We start from the raw sequence: 21,656 nt of genomic DNA, 5'->3' as shown, positions 1-21,656 counted from the left end.
TCACATACAGTAGATGAATGAGATGAGTCCATGTCCTGGACATCCCCCATCCTTAGACCCTCCATGGGGGCAAGGAAAAACTCAAAAAACCCCATGGGGGAAAAAAGAGAAACCTTGGGGAGAGCCACAATCTTGAGAGATCCACTCCCAGGACGGACAGGCTATAGATGCACCAGGACTGATTATGGGTACTAGCTAGAGCTGAAACGAATACTCGAGCAACTCGAGTAACTCGAGTTTAAAAACTGATCCGAGTAATTTTATTCACCTCGAGCAATTGTTTATTTTGACAGCTCTAAGCATCATGTTTTACTCGGACTACTTTTAATGCTGAACAACGCGCTGATGTCACGTGCGTAGAGGAAGAAGGAAAAAAAAAAAAACTTACTGCAGCCGACAGCCGCTACAAACGACGCCGACGTTGCTAAATACTAGCCCGCACATGCTACGTTAGTTGCAGGTAGCATCTGATGAGTCTCATAGAGATCACATGTATGTTGAACTAGATGCGCAATGACAGACAAACAGCCGCCATCTTAAAGCAGTAGAGCGCTAAGCGCTAATAAAGAGTGCTAAGCACTAATATATAAGATTAACGTTACTGTCACTACTAGCTCACGTAACGTTAGCCCTGCGGTGGGCTAGGTTTCTATTAATTAAGACCACTTTCGATACGTGGCTAACGTGTCTTACATACAGGCTTTAACATAACATAGCGTTGTGGAGTGATGAGGGTGTCAAATAAAAACTCAATAATGCTAACTATCAATTTTAGCTCAGTAGTCATTGCTGGATAAAACACCAAGTAGCTCTAGTCCCTAATGTGCTCCAATACAGCCTGTATCATACATTTATTTTGAACACTGCAAAAACTCAAAATCCTTAGTTTAGACTAACTTAAAACTTAACTACAACTTAAAAATGGCTTGACACAAATAGAAATTCAATTGAAAAACGTGGGAAAAAATCCTAACTTTTAAGTGATGTGTGTTATCAAGCGTAAAGGCATTTTTAGGTATATATATATATATATATATATATATACTTTTTTAAAATAAGATCTAAAGTTTTTTTGAGTGAAAGCAGTGAATTAGTCTTTTTTTTGTATTCTAGTTACATCTGAGATGCAATTGTTTGCTGTTTTCAACAATATACATCAAAAATAAAGACAGATTGACTGAAAATGATAAAATGTCTTGTTTTCTCATGTATATCTATAATTGCTCTTCACCTAAAAATATATTTGTTTTATCCGATTACTCGATTAATCGATAGAATTTTCAGTCGATTACTCGATTACTAAAATATTCGATAGCTGCAGCCCTAGTACTAGCAGAAGGAGTTCAAGTTTGTAGAGATGCAATGGAGTAAGGGAACATGAGGAGGTCCAAGTTGCCAAATGAGGCAGGGGGGCAACGAGGATGTCCATCCAGCCAGGGGTCAGGATAGTCAGGCGGCTGAAAAAGTAGCCCCTCCCCAGAGGGGAGGTGGGAAAGGGGACACCGGGTGACTAGTGATGAAAAGACGAGTCAACTAGATATTAAAATTGGAAAAGAGAAATAAAGTAAGAACAAGTGGTAAGTAGAGTGAAAAACAGGGGATAGGACTCAGTGGCTGTATTTCCCCCAGCATTATAGCTCCTATGGCAGCTTTAGACTGAACTGTGAGTCTCGTCTGTTTTCAACTAGCCTGACCATAAGCTTTGTCAAATAGGAACGTTTTTAGTCTAATCTTAAATGTACAGACTGTGTCGGCCTCTTTAATATCAGCTGGAAGCTGATTCCATAAGACAGGAGCTTGGTAACTAAAGGCTCTAGCTCCTACTGTACTTTTAGAGACCCTGGGAACTACCAGTAGACCTGCATTCTGAGAACGAAGTGTTCTTTTCGGGTGGTATGGAACCAGAGCATCTGTGAGATAAGATTGCCCCAAACCATTAATAGTCTTAATTGTAAGAAGGAGGATTTTAAATTTAATTCCAAACTTTGCTGGAAGCCAGTGAAAGGCTCTCTTCTGCTCTCTTCTATTAGTTCCTGTTAAAAGTCTTGCTGCTGCGTTCTGGACTAGCTGAAGACCGTTTAGGGAACTTTTAGGACAAGCTGCGAGTAAGGACTGACAGTAATCCAATCTGGATGTAACGAACGCGTGAATTAATTTTTCTGCATCGCTTTCAGACATAGTATTTCTGATTTTGGCTATGTTGCGCAGGTGAAAAAAGGCTGTTCTGCAGGTTTGTTTAATATGAGCTTTAAATGATAGGTCTGGGTCAAATAGAACTCTTAGGTTTTTAACTGTGGTGCTGGAGGCTACACTCACATTGTCCAGAGTGACTATCTGGGAAGTTAGAGAGTCTCTCACACTTTTAAGGCCTATTATAAGGACTTCTGTCTTTTCAGGGTTAAGTAAAAGATAATTAGTGCTCATCCAGGTATTTACAGTGCCTTGCAAAAGTATTCGGCAATCTTGAACCTTGCAACCTTTCGCCACATTTCAGGCTTCAAACATAAAGATATGAAATTTAATTTGTTTGTCAAGAATCAACAACAAGTGGGACACAATCGTGAAGTGGAACAACATTTATTGGATTATTTTTAACTTTTTTAACAAATAAAAAAACTGAAAAGTGGGGCGTGCAATATTATTCGGCCCCTTTACTTTCAGTGCAGCAAACTCACTCCAGATCCAATGTCCTAAATGACCGATGATGATAAATAGAATCCACCCGTGTGTAATCAAGTCTCCGTATAAATGCACCTGCTCTGTGATAGTCTCAGGGTTCTGTTTAAAGTGCAGAGAGCATTATGAAAACCAAGGAACACACCAGGCAGGTCCGATATACTGTTGTGGAGAAGTTTACAGCCGGATTTGGATACAAAAAGATTTCCCAAGCTTTAAACATCTCAAGGAGCACTGTGCAAGCTATCATATTGAAATGGAAGGAGCATCAGACCACTGCAAATCTACCAAGACCCGGCCGTCCTTCCAAACTTTCTTCTCAAACAAGGAGAAAACTGATCAGAGATGCAGCCAAGAGGCCCGTGATCACTCTGGATGAACTGCAGAGATCTACAGCTGAGGTGGGAGAGTCTGTCCATAGGACAACAATCAGTCGTACACTGCACAAATCTGGCCTTTATGGAAGAGTGGCAAGAAGAAAGCCATTTCTCAAAGATATCCATAAAAGGTCTCGTTTAAAGTTTGCCACAAGCCACCTGGGAGACACACCAAACATGTGGAAGAAGGTGCTCTGGTCAGATGAAACCAAAATTGAACTTTTTGGCCACAATGCAAAACGATGTTTGGCGTAAAAGCAACACAGCTCATCACCCTGAACACACCATCCCCACTGTCAAACATGGTGGTGGCAGCATCATGGTTTGGGCCTGCTTTTCTTCAGCAGGGACAGGGAAGATGGTTAAAATTGACGGGAAGATGGATGCAGCCAAATACAGGAACATTCTGGAAGAAAACTTGTTGGTATCTGCACAAGACCTGAGACTGGGACGGAGATTTATCTTCCAACAGGACAATGATCCAAAACATAAAGCCAAATCTACAATGGAATGGTTCAAAAATATACGTATCCAGGTGTTAGAATGGCCAAGTCAAAGTCCAGACCTGAATCCAATCGAGAATCTGTGGAAAGAGCTGAAGACTGCTGTTCACAAACACTCTCCATCCAACCTCACTGAGCTCGAGCTGTTTTGCAAGGAAGAATGGGCAAGAATGTCAGTCTCTCGATGTGCAAAACTGATAGAAACATACCCCAAGTGACTTGTAGCTGTAATTGGAGCAAAATGTGTCGCTACAAAGTATTAACGCAAGGGGGCCGAATAATATTGCACGCCCCACTTTTCAGTTTTTTATTTGTTAAAAAAGTTAAATTATCCAATAAATTTTGTTCCACTTCACAATTGTGTCTCACTTGTTGTTGATTCTTGACAAAAAATTAAAATTTTATATCTTTATGTGTGAAGCCTGAAATGTGGCGAAAGGTTGCAAGGTTCAAGGGGGCCGAATACTTTTGCAAGGCACTGTACATCTCGGACACAGTTACTTAGTGATCATTGGCAATGAATAGTTCATGTTGTACTCCTATTCAGTTGAGGGTTTTTTTGCATTGCAAGTGCCACCACGAACAAATTCAACTCATATCTCAAAGCACCACTGCTGCATCACCTCTCACATTACAGTCCTACTGAAGCATCCGCCGTACGTATCCCCGAGCGACAAATGATCAAATGCCCTGGAAGCGTGGAAACCACCCCTTTCTCCTACTCCTGACTCCTCCCCCTACTGCTTTTGCCCCTCCCCCTGCTCGTGTGACGTCACGGCCGTTTAAAGCTGCTCCTCGAGCGCATCCGCCGGCCGCTCGCCGCACGCCCGCTCTTCTCCGCCAATGCTTCTTCACACCGTTTCTGACTCGGGTGTGAGTCCCACGCGTGGGGAGCACCGCCAACGCAAGTGGGGATCGCCGCTTCCCCGCCAGCCTCTGCTCATCAAGGAAGGTAAATGACACTTTTGCTCATTTTCACATCAATTTAATGAGTGTTTTTGTGATGGGAAACGTCAACCAAGAGTTTATTAGAGTTTGAATGGACGTGTGATGCCAATTCAGCACCACGGACAGCTTCCCTGAGGCAGCAACTTTACAAAACGGCTTTGTGCAGGCAGCGATTTCCTTACAATGAATCATCTGCAACTATATTTTGTGTTACTGAGTGCAGAATTATATGCATTGATAATGCCAATAAATATCAAGTTAATATAATGATCTAAATCAAGATAATGCTATCATGTGCAAAAAATATGTCAGGTGACGCCAAGACAAGCATTCATGTAATTATATTGCATTCAAGTATAACATATCTGGGCAAGGGATTTTTGTGCATGTCAGAAATGTGTGCATGCTGAGCGAAAGTCAATATTAATGTGTGTCAGAAATATGTTTTCTTGCATGAATGCTTAAGTGCAACAAAAATATTGACTTATTGCATGCTGAGTATTCCAATTAATGTTATTTTACGGGAAGCCTTTTGAGGGTAACGGCATTCAAAGTGATGGTATTGTATAGGAAAAATTGGTATTCTCATTATGTTCGAGAAGAAATTGCGAGTAATTTCAGGTTGGATGAAATTACCGATTAATTTTCTTTCCTTGAGAAATGGTAGTAATGGGGCAAAATGTTAAAAACTAAAAACTTTCAAATTAAATTTATGTACAATCAACACCCATTCCAATAACTTGGCACAAGAAGGGTGAAAAGTAGACATGCTTTTGGAAGGAGAGAGACAAAATATAAACAAGGGTTTAGAAGAATGGGAGGAGATCCGGAAGGCAGACAGAAGCAAAGGAAGGAACTGAACATTGGATGAAAAGAAAGATAGGATTGATGAAAGAAGATGGAAGTAATAAAATTGAAAGTCTGATCTAAAATGGAGAGAAGGTAGAAGAATTGAAGTAATGAAGACAATGGTTTTATGTAAAGAAAGAAACGATTACAAAATGGTACAGTTGTCTGTTAATCCCTTTTTAACCGATATTTCGATATTATCCAACTCCAAAATCCGATACCGATAAATCCGGTCTGGATTTAACGTATTATGGCTAATTGTATTGTGATGCCCCACTGGATGCTTTAATAATGATAAATGTAACAACTTCCAGGTTTTTCCAAATAAACATTCTGTGAAAATACAGAGAACAACTTCAACTGAAGTTCTCCAGTGTATCACAAAAGTGAGTACACCCGTCACATTTCTGCAAATATTTAAGTTTCTTTTCATGGGACAACACTGACAAAATGACACTTCGACACAATAAAAAGTAGTCTGTGTGCAGTTTATATAATAGTTAATTTATTTTCACCTCAAAATTGCGCAAAATATAGCCTTTAATATCCAAACCCCTGCCAACAAAAAGGAGTACACCCCTTAGAAACTACATCCCTAAATTTCCAAATTGAGTACTGCTTGTCATTTTCCCTCCAAAATGTCATGTGACTCGTTACAGGAGTGCTGTCAGCATTGCTGCAGATATTGAAGAGGTGAGGGGTCAGCCTGTTAGTGCTCAGACCATACGCCGCACTCTACATCAAATTGGTGTGCATGGCTGTCACCCCAGGAGGAAGCCTCTTCTGAAGACTGTACACAAGAAAGCCCGCCCGTCTCATCAGACCATAGGACATGGTTCCAGTAAACCATGTGCGTTGTTGACATGTCTTCAGCAAACTGTTTGCGGGCTTTCTTGTGTACCATCTTCAGAAGAGGCTTACTCCTGGGGTGACAGCCATGCGCACCCATTTGATGTAGAGTGTTGCATATGGTCTAAACATTAACAGGCTGACCCCCCGCCTCTTCAATATCTGCAGCAATGCTGACAGCACTCCTGTAACGAGTCACATGACATTTTGGAGGGAAAATGACAAGCAGTACTCAATTTGGACATTTAGGGATGTAGTTTCTAAGGGGTGTACTCACTTTTGTTGCCAGGGGTTTAGATATCAACGGCTATATTTTGAGTTATTTTGAGTGGAAAATAAATTAACTGTATTATATAAGCTGCACACAGACTACTTTTCATTGTGTCAGTGTCATTTTATTAGTGTTGTCCCATGAAAAGATATACTTAAATATCTGCAGAAATGCGACGGGTGTACTCACTTTTGTGATACACTGTAGTTATATATTGCACCTCTATATTTTATAAATCTTTATTGTTCAATAATGTATTGTTAATTTAATTAAATTTTTGCACCATGAATGCATATGGTCTGCTCACATAACAAATCCCAAGCATGTTAGTTTGGACCCATCTAATGGTCAGTAAGGGTAACTGCTGGCTAAGCTGTGACCAGCCCTTGTACAAAGGCTTCACTTTGAAGGCAATGCTAGGCATGAATATTAGCTCAAAATCAGTGTCAATATTAGGGCTGCAGCTATCGATTGCTATAATAGTCGAATAATCTATCAACTACTTACTTCGAACAATCGGACTAGGAACATTTATTGCATTGCAGAATAAATTTTAGGAGATGTAAAACAAAGGTTTGCTAAGATTGCACTTTCAAATGCGCAATAAATTTGAATACAAAGTTTTTCCCTTCAAAATATGCAGAATATACAGCAATTTTATTAAAAACTAAATTAAAATACCTGGGCTAAGCCTCAAATGGTATTAAAAAAATAATAAATGAGGATTTAAGTACAACAAAAGAACTATTAGCTAACTTGCATAGCAAACGTCCGCTAGCTTAAATGCTATAAAATGCTTTTATTAATTTTTTTTACAATGCTCGTAACAATCGTTCAAACTAGGGTTGTTCCGATCATGTTTTTTTGCTCGATCCCGATATTTCCCGATCCGATTGCTTTTTTTTTTTGCTCCCGATTCAAATCCAATCATTCCCGATAATTTTTCCCGATCATATACATTTTGGCAATGCATTAAGAAAAAAATGAATAAAACTCGGACGAATATACACATTCAACATACAGTACATAAGTACTGTATTTGTTTATTATGACAATAAATCCTCAAGATGGCATTTACATTATTAACATTCTTTCTGTGAGAGGGATCCACGGATAGAAAGACTTGTAATTCTTAAAGGATAAATGTGACTTTATATATTGTGACTAAATATTGCCATCTAGTGTATTTGTTGAGCTTTCTGTAAATGATACTGTAGCCATTTAACTTCTGCCCAAATGCATGATGGGAAGTGCAACCATGACTGTGCGTCGTGGTACCAATTGATATATCTTCTCTGCGTTGGAAAAAAACATAGGGTGTTAAGAAAAAGATCAACTACTACCTTTCTTCCCCACATTGCTTCCCACAATATTTCTAATAGGGAGAGGGATTGTAAGGCTTTAGCCATTTAAAAAAAGGCTCCAAAGGCTGCCAAAATTCACTCTACTCATTTTACGCTGACTTTTAGCTCTATATACTGTATGGGTAAAACGGCGCCATTATAGATTGAACGCGACAATGCGTGAGTGGATCGTGCAGCGCATGCGTTAATTGCGTTAAATATTGTAACGTGATAAATGTAAAAAATATGAATTCTCGCCGTTAACGCGATAAATTTGATAACCCTACCTTAAGCTTAAACTAAAGACTCTGTAAGAGTGTAACACATTATGTCTGTAACGTTAAATACAATTAGAAAATGATTTAATTAAAAAAAAAAAAAAAAAAAAAATTAAAAAAGGCATGTCCAATATTTTTTTGCCGATTCCGATACTTTGGAAAATGACGTGATCGGACCCGATCGATCGGCATCCCGATCAATCGGGACATCGCTAGTGTCGGATTTTTGGAGTTGGACAATATCGGTTACCGGTTAACACTAGAAAACCCAGCAGAGGCCGACTTGGCCTTTCCCAAGACAAACACTCCTAATATTCCTTAGCAATGGCCGATTTGGCCTCTCCTCCATGACTCATGTGATAGTTTGTATCAGTTCAAGTCAAGCTACGTTTATTTAATTACATTTATTTTAGGGCTGTCAAACGATTAAAATTTTTAATCGAGTTAATTACAGCTTAAAAATCAATTAGTCGTATTTGATCGCAATTAATCGCAATTTAAACCATCTATAAAAAAAAAACGTATCGTGAAATTGATCACGCTAAAATATGAACGTTATCATTAATCATTCAATTTTCCACACATTAGTGTAGAACTTTACACCTTAAAAAGTGAAATTCATCATGTCAAAACGTGAACGTGAAAACGATCATATTAGTGTTCTCAATGAAATAGGAAAATTATCACGCTATACCAAGAAATTTAGCACGCCAAAACATGAAAATTGTTCAATCGTGAAACCCGATTAAACGTAAAATTCAATCATGAAATCAGATTGAAACATGAAATCGTAATGAAAAATTAAACAGGTTAAAACTAGGGCTGTCAAACGATTAAAATTTTTAATCGAGTTAATTACAGCTTAAAATTTAATCGTAATTAATCGCAATTCAAACCAGCTATAAAATATGCCATATTTTTCTGTAAATTATTGTTGGAATGGAAAGATAAGACACAAGATGGATATATACGTTCAACATACGGTACATAAGGACTGCATTTGTTTATCATAACAATAAATCAACAAGATTAACATTCTGATAAAGCGATCCATGGATAGCAAGACTTGTAGTTCGTAAAAGAAAAATGTTAGTACAAGTTATAGAAATGTTATATTAAAACCCCTCTTAATGTTTTCGTTTTAATAAAATTTGTAAAATTTTCAATCAAAAAATGAACTAGTAGCCCGCCATTGTTGATGTCAATAATGACTTACACAATGCTCATGGATGCTGAAGCCTATAAAATCAGTCGCACCCAAGCGCCAGCAGAGGGCGGCAAAACTCCATAAAACACAATTAACAAGCAAATCACTGTACTGTCATTTAAATCTGTTTGAGTGGGGGGAGTGCGTTAATTGCGTCAAATATTTTAACGTGATTAATTTTAAAAATTGATTAACGCCCGTTAACGCGATAATTTTGACACCCCTAATTTATTTATGAAGTTTGACACTTTTCACACATTTTTTGAATTCACTTCTCCTATTCTCCACATATAACAACAGAAAGAATGGCCCAAATGTGTACATTGTTTTGAAGAAGAAAAAAACTGCAATTTGAGTGTAAAGCAGGAATTGTGTCTATAGTTTAGAAGGACTGAATCAGGGGCATGGAGTATGGATTGTGGTGATTGTGTCTGAAGTTAATGTATGTCTAGTGGTTGCATTTCCATATGAACGGCTGTTGTCTGTCTGACAACGACTTGCCAATTCAAAAGCACATGGGTCATTTTTGCCACCTTTGGGTTTTCCGGGAGAGAGGCCATATCGGCCATTGTTTGGGACTAGTAGGAGTACCAGAATTCTTTAGTGTTAAAAAGTTTTTAGTGGACAACGCTAAAGGAAACAAAAAAAGTGGAAAGTTTTGAAGGAAAGATGGAAAAAGTGGATCCAGTTTGTCTTGGTGCTCACCATCTTCTGGCGATTTGCTCCCGCAGGAGACCCAAGAGGAACCATTGCCCGGCGATGAACGCCTCGTCGTTGTCGGCCAACGACTCTGAGTCGTTTTGGGCGGACGCGGATCGCAACGCCACGCCGGCGTCGTGGTCCGAGGACGCCCCCGCGCCCTTCGCCGTCAACCCCTGGGACATCATGCTGTGCATGTCGGGCACGGCCATCGCCTGCGAGAACGCCATCGTGGTGGCCATCATCTTCTACACGCCGGCGCTCAGGACTCCCATGTTCGTGCTGGTGGGCAGCCTGGCCACGGCCGACCTGCTGGCGGGCGTGGGCCTCATCCTCAACTTCGTCTTTCGTTACGTGGTCTCCTCGGAGACTGTCAGCCTGCTGACGGTGGGCTTCTTAGTGGCGTCCTTCGCCGCCTCCATCATCAGCTTGCTGGCCATCACGGTGGACCGCTACTTCTCGCTGTACAACGCCCTCACGTACTTCTCGGAGAAGACTTTGCGCTCGGTGCACGTGATGCTGCTGGCCACCTGGGGCGTGTCGCTGCTGCTGGGGCTGCTGCCCGTGCTGGGCTGGAACTGCCTGGACCGGCCGGAGACGTGCAGCGTGGTGCGACCGCTGACGCGCGGCAACATCACGCTATTGGCCGCCGCCTTTTTCGTCATCTTCGCGCTCATGCTGACGCTCTACTTCAAGATCTGCAAGATCGTGTGCCGCCACGCGCACCAGATCGCCCTGCAGCAGCACTTCTTCGCCACCTCGCACTACGTAGCCACTAAAAAGGGCGTGTCCACCCTGGCTATTATCTTGGGGACCTTCGGCGCTAGCTGGTTGCCCTTCGCCATCTACTGCCTGGTGGGCGAACGGGACTACCCGTCGGTGTACACGTACGCCACGTTGCTGCCCGCCACCTACAACTCCATGATCAACCCCATCATCTACGCCTACAGGAACGCCGAGATCCAGCGTTCCATCTACATGCTACTGTGCGGCTGCTTTCGAGCCAACGCCGCCTACCGCTCAAGGTCGCCTAGCGAGGTTTGAAGCCAGAACAAAAAAGTGTCGCGCGGGACTCCTAGCGGCGCCGGCTAGCTAGTCTGTCGGCGGAACCGCTCTTAAAAACTGAAACGGTACCAGAGAAAAGGATGCTACGGTCGCAGAATTTTGAGATTAAAGTCGTAATGTTAAAAGAAATCATCATTTCGGATGGTAAAATTATAATAGTACGAGATGGGCATTGTAAAATTAGGAGATGATTGTCAAGATGCTACAAAATTCTAATATTTTCCACACTATAAGGCGCATTGGAGTATAAGGCGCACATTCAATTACCATAATTTTCGCTGCATAAGGCGCACCTGACTATAAGCCACCACCCAGCAAATTTGGCAGGAAAATTTGTTCATAGATAAGCCCATAAGCGGAGTTTAAGGGTGGCCACCGGTGGCCGAATAGTGTCATTGCATGTAATTGACTTCCCTATATATATAAAAGTTGTATATAAAATACATAAAGCAAACAACAAAAATGAATGACGTGAACAAAAAGATATTTTTTATAATGGGTCAAAATAATTTTTCAAACAGATCACGTGACGAGCATCTTAGACGGTCATTTGCTTTGCATATTATTTAAAAAAAAAAAAAAAATTAGAAAAAATTAAAATATTAATTTTATTTTTCTGATTTTTTGGGGGGGGTGAATTGAATGATTTAGACACAAATGTCACACAAAAAGGATTGCTAAAATCAAAGAAAAAACTTTTAATTAAAAATTAAGTGTTCAAATGCAAATATTTGCATCTCAAATATTTTTTCACATTCAAAAACTTTTTCTATGATTGAAATTTTCTTTTTTTTTTTTTTTTGGATTGAAGTGATTTTTCTTTTGAAAATTTATAGTTTTTTGTTTGAAGCAACTTATTTTTTCATTGAATAATAAAGACACACGTCCTAGCCAAACTGTGGCCCAAATACAAAACAACATTATTTCAATCAAATAAGTTACTTCAACCCAAAAAATTGACTTCAATCTAAAAAAAAAAAAAAAAAAATCCAAAGAAAAATAGCTTTAAAATGCATTTTTTTGAGTTTCAAATTTATTTTTGCATTCAAACATATTTTTTTTGATTGAAGTGACTTTTTTTTTTTATATTGAAAATGTATATTTTAATTGAATTTTTTTTTTTTTTTTGGATAATATTTTTTTGACTGAGGCAACTTCTTTGTGAATTGAATGTTTTAGACACAAATGTCACAAAAAAAGGATTGCTAAAATCAAAGAAAATTTTTTTAATGAAAAATTAAGTGTTCAAATGCAAATATTTGCGTCTCAAATATTTTTTCACATTCAAAAACTTTTTTTCTATGATTGAAATTTTTCTTTTTTGATTGAAGTGATTTTTCTTTTGAAAATTTTGAAAAAAAATTTGTCTGAAGCAACTTATTTTTTGATTGACAAACTGTGGCCCAAACGCAAAACAACATTGCTTCAATCAAAAAAGTTACTTCAACCCAAAAAAAAAAAAATGACTTCAATCAAAAAAACAAAACAAAAAATCCAAAGAAAAATAGCTTTCAAATTTATTTTTGCATTCAAACATATTTTTTTTTGATTGAAGTGACTTTTTTTTTTTATTGAAAATATATATTTTGATTGAACTTTTTTTTTTGTTTGTTTTTGATTGAGGCAAATTTTTGGGGGATCAAATAATCAAGATACGAATCTACCTCCATATGGCTTCACCCAGGTGATACAATTTTTGACTGGGATAACTACATTGGCACGACACCGGCGGGCGTACCATATTCAATGGATGATATTCAATCTTGGCCAAGAATCGAGATATCGTTTTAAAAAGGTGTCAAAAAAAAACATTTTTTTTTAAAAAGCAACCAACAAGTTGCTACCAAAATCTTCCACCATAATAGTGTCTCAGTTAACTATAAGGCTGCATTGATGGTGCTCAACGCCCAATCATTTAGACTGGGAGCATTTGTTCATTCGAAACAAGGGCGTTTACAGTTATTCTGTCCGATTTTCAGGGCATTTACAGGTCACTTGCTGTTCATTTTGGGGCATTTACAGGTCATTTCCTGTTGAGTTTGAGTCGCTGCCTATTAATTCGGGTGATTTCCAGGTCACTTCCTGTTCTATAACTCAAAATAAACAGGAAGTGACCCATAAAATACCCCAAAATCAACAGGAAGTAACTGAAAATCAACAGGTAAATGTCCTTAAATGGCCCAAAAATACCTCATTGCCTGGCATTGGCTGCCAATGACGGCCATAGACGTTCAATCCGTTTGAAGTGGGAGGGATGGCAGCGAATGAACGAATGTTCATTCGCTGCCACCCTCCCACTTCAAATGGATTGGACGTCTACAAGTGATAAACTTATTCCAATTCACAGCAGAAGCTTGTTTTGTATCGATAATCGTTGTTTCGCCATATCGTCAGATCATCGTTATTGTTAGGTACCAAGAGGTTCCCACTCCTAATGTACTCCAAAAGATATTAACCGGAAACATTTTAACACTTTACCAACATGCCTCTTAGCATGCATTGCAGCGCCACAGATGTAAACAATCAAAATCAATGTGCTGTGCTAATTATTTCTTCAGTTACTGTTCTACTTGTTTCATTAATTGCTAGTTATGGTATTTGGTAACACTTTATTTGACAGTGGGGCTATTAGACAATCATATTTGTGACAGGACACTGTCATGAGCATTAATGAATGCTTATAACAGATGTCATTTAGTGTTATCAAGCAAATTATCTCACTTTTCAATGGATATAAAAGATCCAAACTGGACATAAATGGAGTTAGTAACATAATTTGCCAGATGACATCTGTCATAAGCATTTAGTAATGCCCATGATAGTGTCATGTCATAATTATGACAGTCTTATGACAGTCTTATGACGCCTCTGTCAAATAAAATGTTACCTATTAATCCATACAAATCAACAAATAAGATGCACTGGACTATAAATCAAGATGAAGGAAAAAAGTAGCGGCTTATAGAGCAAAATTTACGGTAATAGCCTATTTTAAAACTTTTTTCATATATAGGGCGCGTCACATTATAAGGCGCAGTACTAGTATTAGTAGTAGTAATTGCTGGGGTTGCGTTTTTCATCCACTAGATGGAGCTGCGCTAAAGAGAATGTCATCTCATAATTCACCAATATTAATCCATATATAAACCGCATCGGATTATAAAACGCACTGTCGGCTTTTGAGAAAATTGAAGACTTTTAGGTGTGCCTTATGTGGAAAATACGGTATTTATGTCAGGACAATAAAGTTGTAGAGATATTGGATATTTGGATATTAAAATCATAATTTTGAGGTATCAAAAAGGAAATTTTACATAATTCTAGAAGATTGCGATCCTAATGGCAAAATAAATCGTAATATTACAATATGAACGTTGCAACGATACACTATTGATCTCATTATGTTCCGAGAAAATGACATGATTAGTTATGAGATTTAAGTTGTAATGTTATAAGGAATCATAATTCGGATATTAAAGTTGTAACGTTGCAAATTCGAAGTTGGAGAATTAGGAGATTATAGTCGAGATTTTACAAAAAATCCTAAAATTTTAGTATTTTATTTGAGATTAAAATCGTGGAGTTATCGGCTTTTCAGATTTTAAAGTCATGCTAATGTGATCTAATAATATTATAAGTTGTAATGTTATGCTATTAATCTCATTGTTACATGAGAGAGACCGGGTGTTTTCATGATTACAATTATGAGATTAAAGTTGTAATGTTATAAGAAATCATTATTAGAATATTAAAGTGTCAACGTTACAAATTGGGAGTTGTAAAATTGGGAGATTATAGTCGAGATTTTACAGAAAATCCTAATATTTGAGTATTTATTTGAGATTAAAGTCGTGGAGTTAACGGCTTTTCAGTTATTAAAGTCATTATAATGCGATCAAATAATATTACTGTTTGCACATGATTATAGTTAAAGAAATCATAATTCGGATATTAAACTTGTAATATTACAATTTGGGAGTTGTGAAATTAGGAGATTATAGTCTAGATTTTACAAAAAATCTGAATATTTGAGTATTTATTTGAGATTAAAGTTGTGGAGTTATCAGCTCAGATATTTAAAGTCATAATAATACCATCTAATAATGTTACGATATGAAAGTTGCAACGTTACGATATTAATCTCATTATGTTTCGAAACTGCATGATTACAGTTTCGGGATTAATGTCATGTCACAAAAAAATTCCAAAATTCATTAAAATTATTTTTTTAGATTAAGCTCATGTCTCAAGAAAAACAATCGAGATTAAAGTCACAAAAATAAAAATATCGTACATTCAACCCGAATTGTTACAGGATTAAATTCTAACAAACAATTGAGATTAAAGATACAAATGACCAAATCACAAATTTTAGCTTTTAGCAAAAAGTGATATTCTAATCATGAAAATCATATGCTAGAATAGCTGAGTTATACGATCAAAGCAGTTTTAGCAATTTTACGATATCCGAAATGTGATTTTGAAAGACGAATTACTACGGGATTAAAGTCGGAAAAACATTGTTCAATCAACAGGATTTAATTCTTATAGTTACAGAACTAAAATTTGATCTCAAATTTAAAATTATGATTTAAATCTTGCAATATTACGTTTTTTTTTTCCACACAAATGCAGATTTTTAGAACAGTTCAACTTTCTCCTAATAATGCGACTGGTTTTATTTAGTTTTATTTAGTTATTTATTCCGGAATGTACCATTTTTCTACCATTATTTATTCTTTTTTTTTTAATCTAAGGTACCCTCAGTGTAAAGTGGTAGCCGTTGGATATCAGCACTTTAACTCATCAAGTTCTGGATGGAACTTTGAGAAACGCTTTGAACAAGAAAAAAAAAAACCTGTGAATGTACCTTCAAAAAAACCATTTTGCACTTTACTAAATGTTTGTTTTTGTTTTAAAAAAGCCAAAGCAGTATTATAACAACCCTGTATTGTGACCAGTGTGCCATTTTTCTATTTTGTATGTTTTGTGTGTACATGTGTTTTCTACCAAAGGGAAAAATACAAAATAAAAGAGCTACTATTGCAAAAAAAAAAAAACTGAATCACTCGTTCTTGAGTTTGTGTACACCTCACTTTGATTTCCTGCACAGCTGGCGGTGTTTGACGAGACTAATGGCACATTGACGGCGCCAAAGTGCTCGTCTGCGAAAAATAGCTTCAATTTACAGTACACGGTCTTTGCAAGCGTGTTTGCTTTCACAGTTCGCACGTGTACTTTGAAAACACGGGAAAACGTGCTGGGATCAGCAGACAGTTGGGAGACAAATTCATGAGATTAAAACAGGATTGTTGTGAGATTTACGTCGTGTTGCTAAAATGTGTTGGCTACATGAGACAAAGCTTTAGAGTACTGTAGCCCAGATTAGATTAGATTTATTGTGATTGTACAATGAGATGTAAATTCGAATACAAAATGAAATTACCAAGTGTTTCTTCAAACGATGCAGAATTCCACTTTCATTTGAAAATAAATTAAAATACCTTGAGTTTAGCCTCAAACAGTATAAAAAAATGAATGAGGATCTAAGTATAACTAGCCCTCAACGGGCCCTCGGGAGTCCTGTGTTGATTTCTCCAATTTCTTTTTGGTGATTTTTTGGGGGGGGTCATTAGGTTTTTTTCCCTTCGAGGAGGAGTCGGTCTCGTAAAAAAGGCCATTTCCTGTTCCCAGCAGGGGGCGCCAAGCCTAATGGGTGATATTTCAATGAAGTCGAGTTTAGGCTGGGATACACCACGTACATGCCAAATATGAAAAAGATTGGACGTTGTATGGGGGAGTTATTAGTCATTTTCTCAATTTGGTGTTTTGTCAAAAAAATGTCCGACTTTGGCACCCCATCAACTTTGGCATGATGAAAAGTACATCGTATCTTTTTTCCTCCTACAAATGAAGTAGCAGAGTGTGAAGCAACAGCCTTAATGAGTCAAAGCAGTTCTTCACTGCTGTCATCAGGTGAACCAATTTATCCCTAATATATTTCATTGAAAAGTACATAGTATTTTTTTTCTCCCACAGAAGAAGTAGCAGAGTGTGAACCCTAAACCCTAACACAAAAAAACGCCACGCACGTGTCAGCCCGTGAATGAAAACTCACTATTTTGATATGTACAAATTTTAGTGAGTTTTCGAGCATGTTCAGAACTTCAAATTGGCCATTTTCATTTGCCCTGAAGAAGCCCTAACCCTAAACCCTAATCCCCAAATAAACCCGACTTTGGTACTCCGCCCAGGTCAGGCCCGTGAATGAAAACTCACCATTTTGATAACTTGACATCTCATATGTCTCATGAAGAGTCTCACCAATTTTGAGGAGGATCCAACTAACTGCCTCGGCGCAATGGTCTCAAATGTGCACCCTGGTTTTCGACAAAAATGGGATGTTTTTTAATATTCAATCCAAAATACCCGATTTCCTGTTGGGTTTAGAATATGGGTGCAAGAAACTTTTTGAAGCATTTTGGCCCAATGTATCGACTCCCCAAATTTCATCCTTCTACAATGAAAAAACCTAAATGGAGAGGCCTTTTTAAAAAATTCAAGGCGGCGACACTCAGCCAATTTTTGACATTTTTTCACAACGTTGCCAAATTATCGAAATTTTTGCGAGATGTTTGTGCAAATTTTGGTGAGTTTTTGAACATGTTAAGACCTCTAAATGGGCCATTTTCATTTGCCATGAAGAAAGAATAATAATAATCCTTTGCAGAACAATAGGGCCTTCGCACCATGTTGGTGCTCGGGCCCTAACAAGAGAATAGTTGGCTAACTTGCACAGCAAAAGTCCACTAGCTTAAATGCTAAGAAATACTAACGTTTTTTTTGTTTTTTGTTTTTTTACAATGCAAACATATTCCCACAAAAAATATATAAATATAAGTCAAATAAATATAAGTATACCTATAAACTAAATTACGAATGCATAAACATATTAGCCTAAACAAAAACGGTCTTAATAGAGAGAAGCTGGATTCAGCCACGGTAAACGAGTCATGTCATATTCACTGTTGCCACTAGAGGGCAAAGTATCCACCCAAATCAATAAAACTAAATGCAAACACTTTCAAAACAAACCATTACAACGTGACTCTAATTGAACTAATACTCGAAACAGCAAAATTTGATTCGAAGTTTTTTCTAATAGAATCAGCTTTGGCATCTCTTCCACAACAATTAAACTACTCGCCCTTGACACCTCGTGGTGTATTTCAATCACTACCTTCCACAATGGCGAGCTATTAGTTTATTTTTTAATTGAAAATTTTACAAATTTTATTAAAACGAAAACATACAGAGGGGTTTTAATATAAAATTACTATAATTTGTACTCACTTTTATCTTTTGAGAATTACAAGTCTTTCTATCCGTGGATCCCTTTCACAGAAAGAATGTTAATAATGTTAGATCCAGTGTTCCTCCGTCAGAGGTGAGTAAATGAAGCAAATTGTATTGTTTGTATTCTTTGTTGATGAGACGTTAGCAACGGAGCGCTAAGGTAGTTAGTGATTATGCTAATCAGGTCTTAAGTGTCCGTTTGTATTGTGTTATGGAGAAGCATATTAGCACTTCAGTTACTGTTAGATTGTGAAGTTGTCTCATTTCTTTTGATAAAGAAACTGTTTTCAACACAAGCTCCCATTTCAACTGTAATTTGTCATAGAAGAGAGAGTGCTTTGAAATTGGATTTGGATTGTAATTATGAGCAACTGTTTGATAAAGGAAACTGATTAATTACAGCCTGCTTCCTCATTCGATTTTGTTGTTTAGTTTGTTTAAAGAAAATAAATGAATTATTGACACAATTTCTATCAGTGCTTTGCCCACAAGACAAAAAATGTCAATCAGAAGCACTTTTTTTCATTTGAATGAACACGACTCGTCTTATTTACACTCAGACACTCGAAGGCGAAGGATGCGTCCTATATGGTATACTGGGGACGGGTTTCAATAAGCTTCGGCTTCTCCCGTCAGCCCTTTTCTTTTCGGGTTCATGCCTGAAGGGAAAATAAATAAATAAATAAAATAAACACCATATTTTTGTACTGAGAAATTATTTTCATGTTTTATATTCAGAAACTTTATTATAAACTTTAACAAGTTTTATGTACATAAAACAGTACAGTTGTAGACTACACTACAGTCATGTCATGTCGACAACATGCCGCCTGCTCCGCCCCCATCGACGAGGTGGGATATGAGGTGGGATATTTTTTTTACAGCAGCCCCTGTAATTATAAAAAGATGTCAATGTTGTGGAGGTGGGGGAAACACCAGTGGAAATTTAAGTCACCTGTTTTCTGCCATATATATATATATATATTTATTAGGGCTGTCAAAATTATCGCGTTAACGGGTGGTAATTAATTTTTTTAATCAATCATGTTCAAATATTTGCCCCGCTCAGACAGATTTAAATGACAGTACAGTGAAATTGTTAATTGTGTTTTATGGAGTTTTGCCGCCCTCTGCTGGCGCTTGGGTGCGACTGATTTTATAGGCTTCAGCACCCATGAGCATTGTGTAAGTAATTATTGACATCAACAATGGCTGGCTACTAGTTTTATTGAAAATTTTACAAATTTTATTAAAATGAAAACATTAAGAGGGGTTTTAATATAAAATTTCTATAACTTGTACTAACATTTATCTTTTAAGAACTACAAGTCTTTCTATCCATGGATCACTTTAACAGAATGTTGATAATGTTAATGTATAAAACATGCCATATTTTTCTGTAAATTATTGTTGGATTGGAAAGATAAGACACAAGATGGATATATACATTCAACATACGGTACATAAGGACTGTATTTGTTTATTATAACAATAAATCAACAAGATGGCATTACCATTATTAACATTCTGTTAAAGCGATCCATGGATAGAAAGACTTGTAGTTCTTAAAAGATAAATGTTAGTATAAGTTATAGAAATGTTATATTAAAACCCCTCTTAATGTTTTCATTTTATAAAATTTGTTAAATTTTCAATCAAAAAATAAACTAGTAGCTCGCCATTGTTGATGTCAATAATTACTTACACAATGCTCATGGGTGCTGAAGCCTATAAAATCAGTCGCACCCAAGCACCAGCAGAGGGCGATAAAACTCCGAAAAACACAACATGTACACATTTCACTTTGCTGTCATTTTAATCTGTTTGAGCGGGGCATTTGTGCGTTAATTGCGTCAAATATTTTAACGTGATTAATTTAAATAATTAATTACCACCCATTAACGCGATAATTTTGACAGCCCTAATATATATATATATATATATATATATATATATAATATGTATACAGTGGGGAGAACAAATATTTGATACACTGCCAATGGGTCTTCCCATTGTCAGTGTATTTAGTCAATACCAAAAGTTCATCTCAATACTTTGTAATGTACCCTTTGTTGGCAATTACGGAGGCCAAACGTTTTCTGTAACTCTTCACAAGCTTTTCACACAGTGTTGCTGGTATTTTGACCTATTCCTCCATGCAGATCTCCTCTAGAGCAGGGATGTTTTGGGGCTGTCGTTGGGTAACACGGATTTATACTAGTACAATCTCAATTTTCTAGGGGAAGAAAAATTTTGAACAGGAGGGCATTTAAAAAAAAATCTATCTGGAGGTGGGAACATGAAAGAGCAGAATTAAAGACGCCATGATTTCAACGAGATATTATCGCGTACTTACCTTGTTTAGATCCAAAAAATCCATGTAGCATGTATCACTGAGTGTCAAGACACAGCTGTGAATGGCCACAGCTGGATTTTTGGGGGATTTTATGGGTGAAACATGGTAATATAACAAGGGTTGCGATGCGGAAATCGCAGACATCAAGGAATAGTCAAGATTTTCCTTTTCATATATTTACCTTTTTAAACTTTTTTTTTTCTTTTTTCTATGGATCGATTATTTTTATCTAACATATAGGAGAAAATGCGACAGTAATATAAAAATACAATTAATTGATAGTTATGAGGTAGATATCTGTGACTTTTTTACAGACACCATTTTTTTGATTGTGATGTAATTTGTTTAAAGGTTTAAAATATGCAAGTGAATAATTTTTTTAAAGTAGTTTTTTCAAATGGAATATTAGACATCAATTAATGATTGTAAGCTAAAAATGATAGACATTTCAAATAATAAATATAATTACCTTCGTTTTATGGCTGGGTTGAAAAAAAAGCGTTTACGCGACATCTGTAAACGGGGGTTACCAGGGTAAAACGGCAAATTAAAAATAGGTCGGGGCTTAATGCGCCATGAATCTGATATGGCAGCATATATACATAATGTTCTATCAAACACAACAGTTGTTTTGGCTTAAAATACAGCAGTTTCTTTTAAAGAGGAGTGCAAGAGCAGAAACTTCAGTCTTCTTCAGTCTTGTCTGTGTTTTCCGCCATATACTGTATATATAATCTTCTGATCTGCTTATCTTCACGAGGGTCGTGAGGGGTGCTGGAGCCTATCCCAGCAGATAACAGGCAGGTGGCAGGATAAACACTGAACAGGTTGCTATATACTGTATATGTTAATTATTATTTTCATGTACTTAAGTATTCC

General features: G+C 37.2%; 1 protein-coding gene across 1 annotated transcript; it reads left to right on the top strand.

Annotated features, from left to right (window-relative positions):
* The first annotated feature begins 4,139 nt into the window (after positions 1–4,139).
* LOC130907475 (G-protein coupled receptor 6) lies at positions 4,140–12,062 on the top strand. The gene is made up of 2 exons (XM_057822616.1): positions 4,140–4,508; positions 10,033–12,062. Exon 2 carries the CDS (start codon positions 10,061–10,063, stop codon positions 11,042–11,044), a length of 984 nt encoding a protein of 327 aa, XP_057678599.1. The 5' UTR covers positions 4,140–4,508; positions 10,033–10,060; the 3' UTR covers positions 11,045–12,062.
* The last annotated feature ends 9,594 nt before the right edge of the window (positions 12,063–21,656 follow it).

This window comes from Corythoichthys intestinalis, chromosome 19 (genome assembly GCF_030265065.1).
Source record: "Corythoichthys intestinalis isolate RoL2023-P3 chromosome 19, ASM3026506v1, whole genome shotgun sequence".
Taxonomy (NCBI): Eukaryota; Metazoa; Chordata; class Actinopteri; order Syngnathiformes; family Syngnathidae; genus Corythoichthys; species Corythoichthys intestinalis.
This window is presented reverse-complemented; position numbering and strand designations above follow the sequence as displayed.

Excerpts from the sequence above, each read along its gene's own strand:
- LOC130907475 (XM_057822616.1), top strand. The coding sequence starts at position 10,061 with ATGAACGCCTCGTCGTTGTCGGCCAACGACTCTGAGTCGTTTTGGGCG.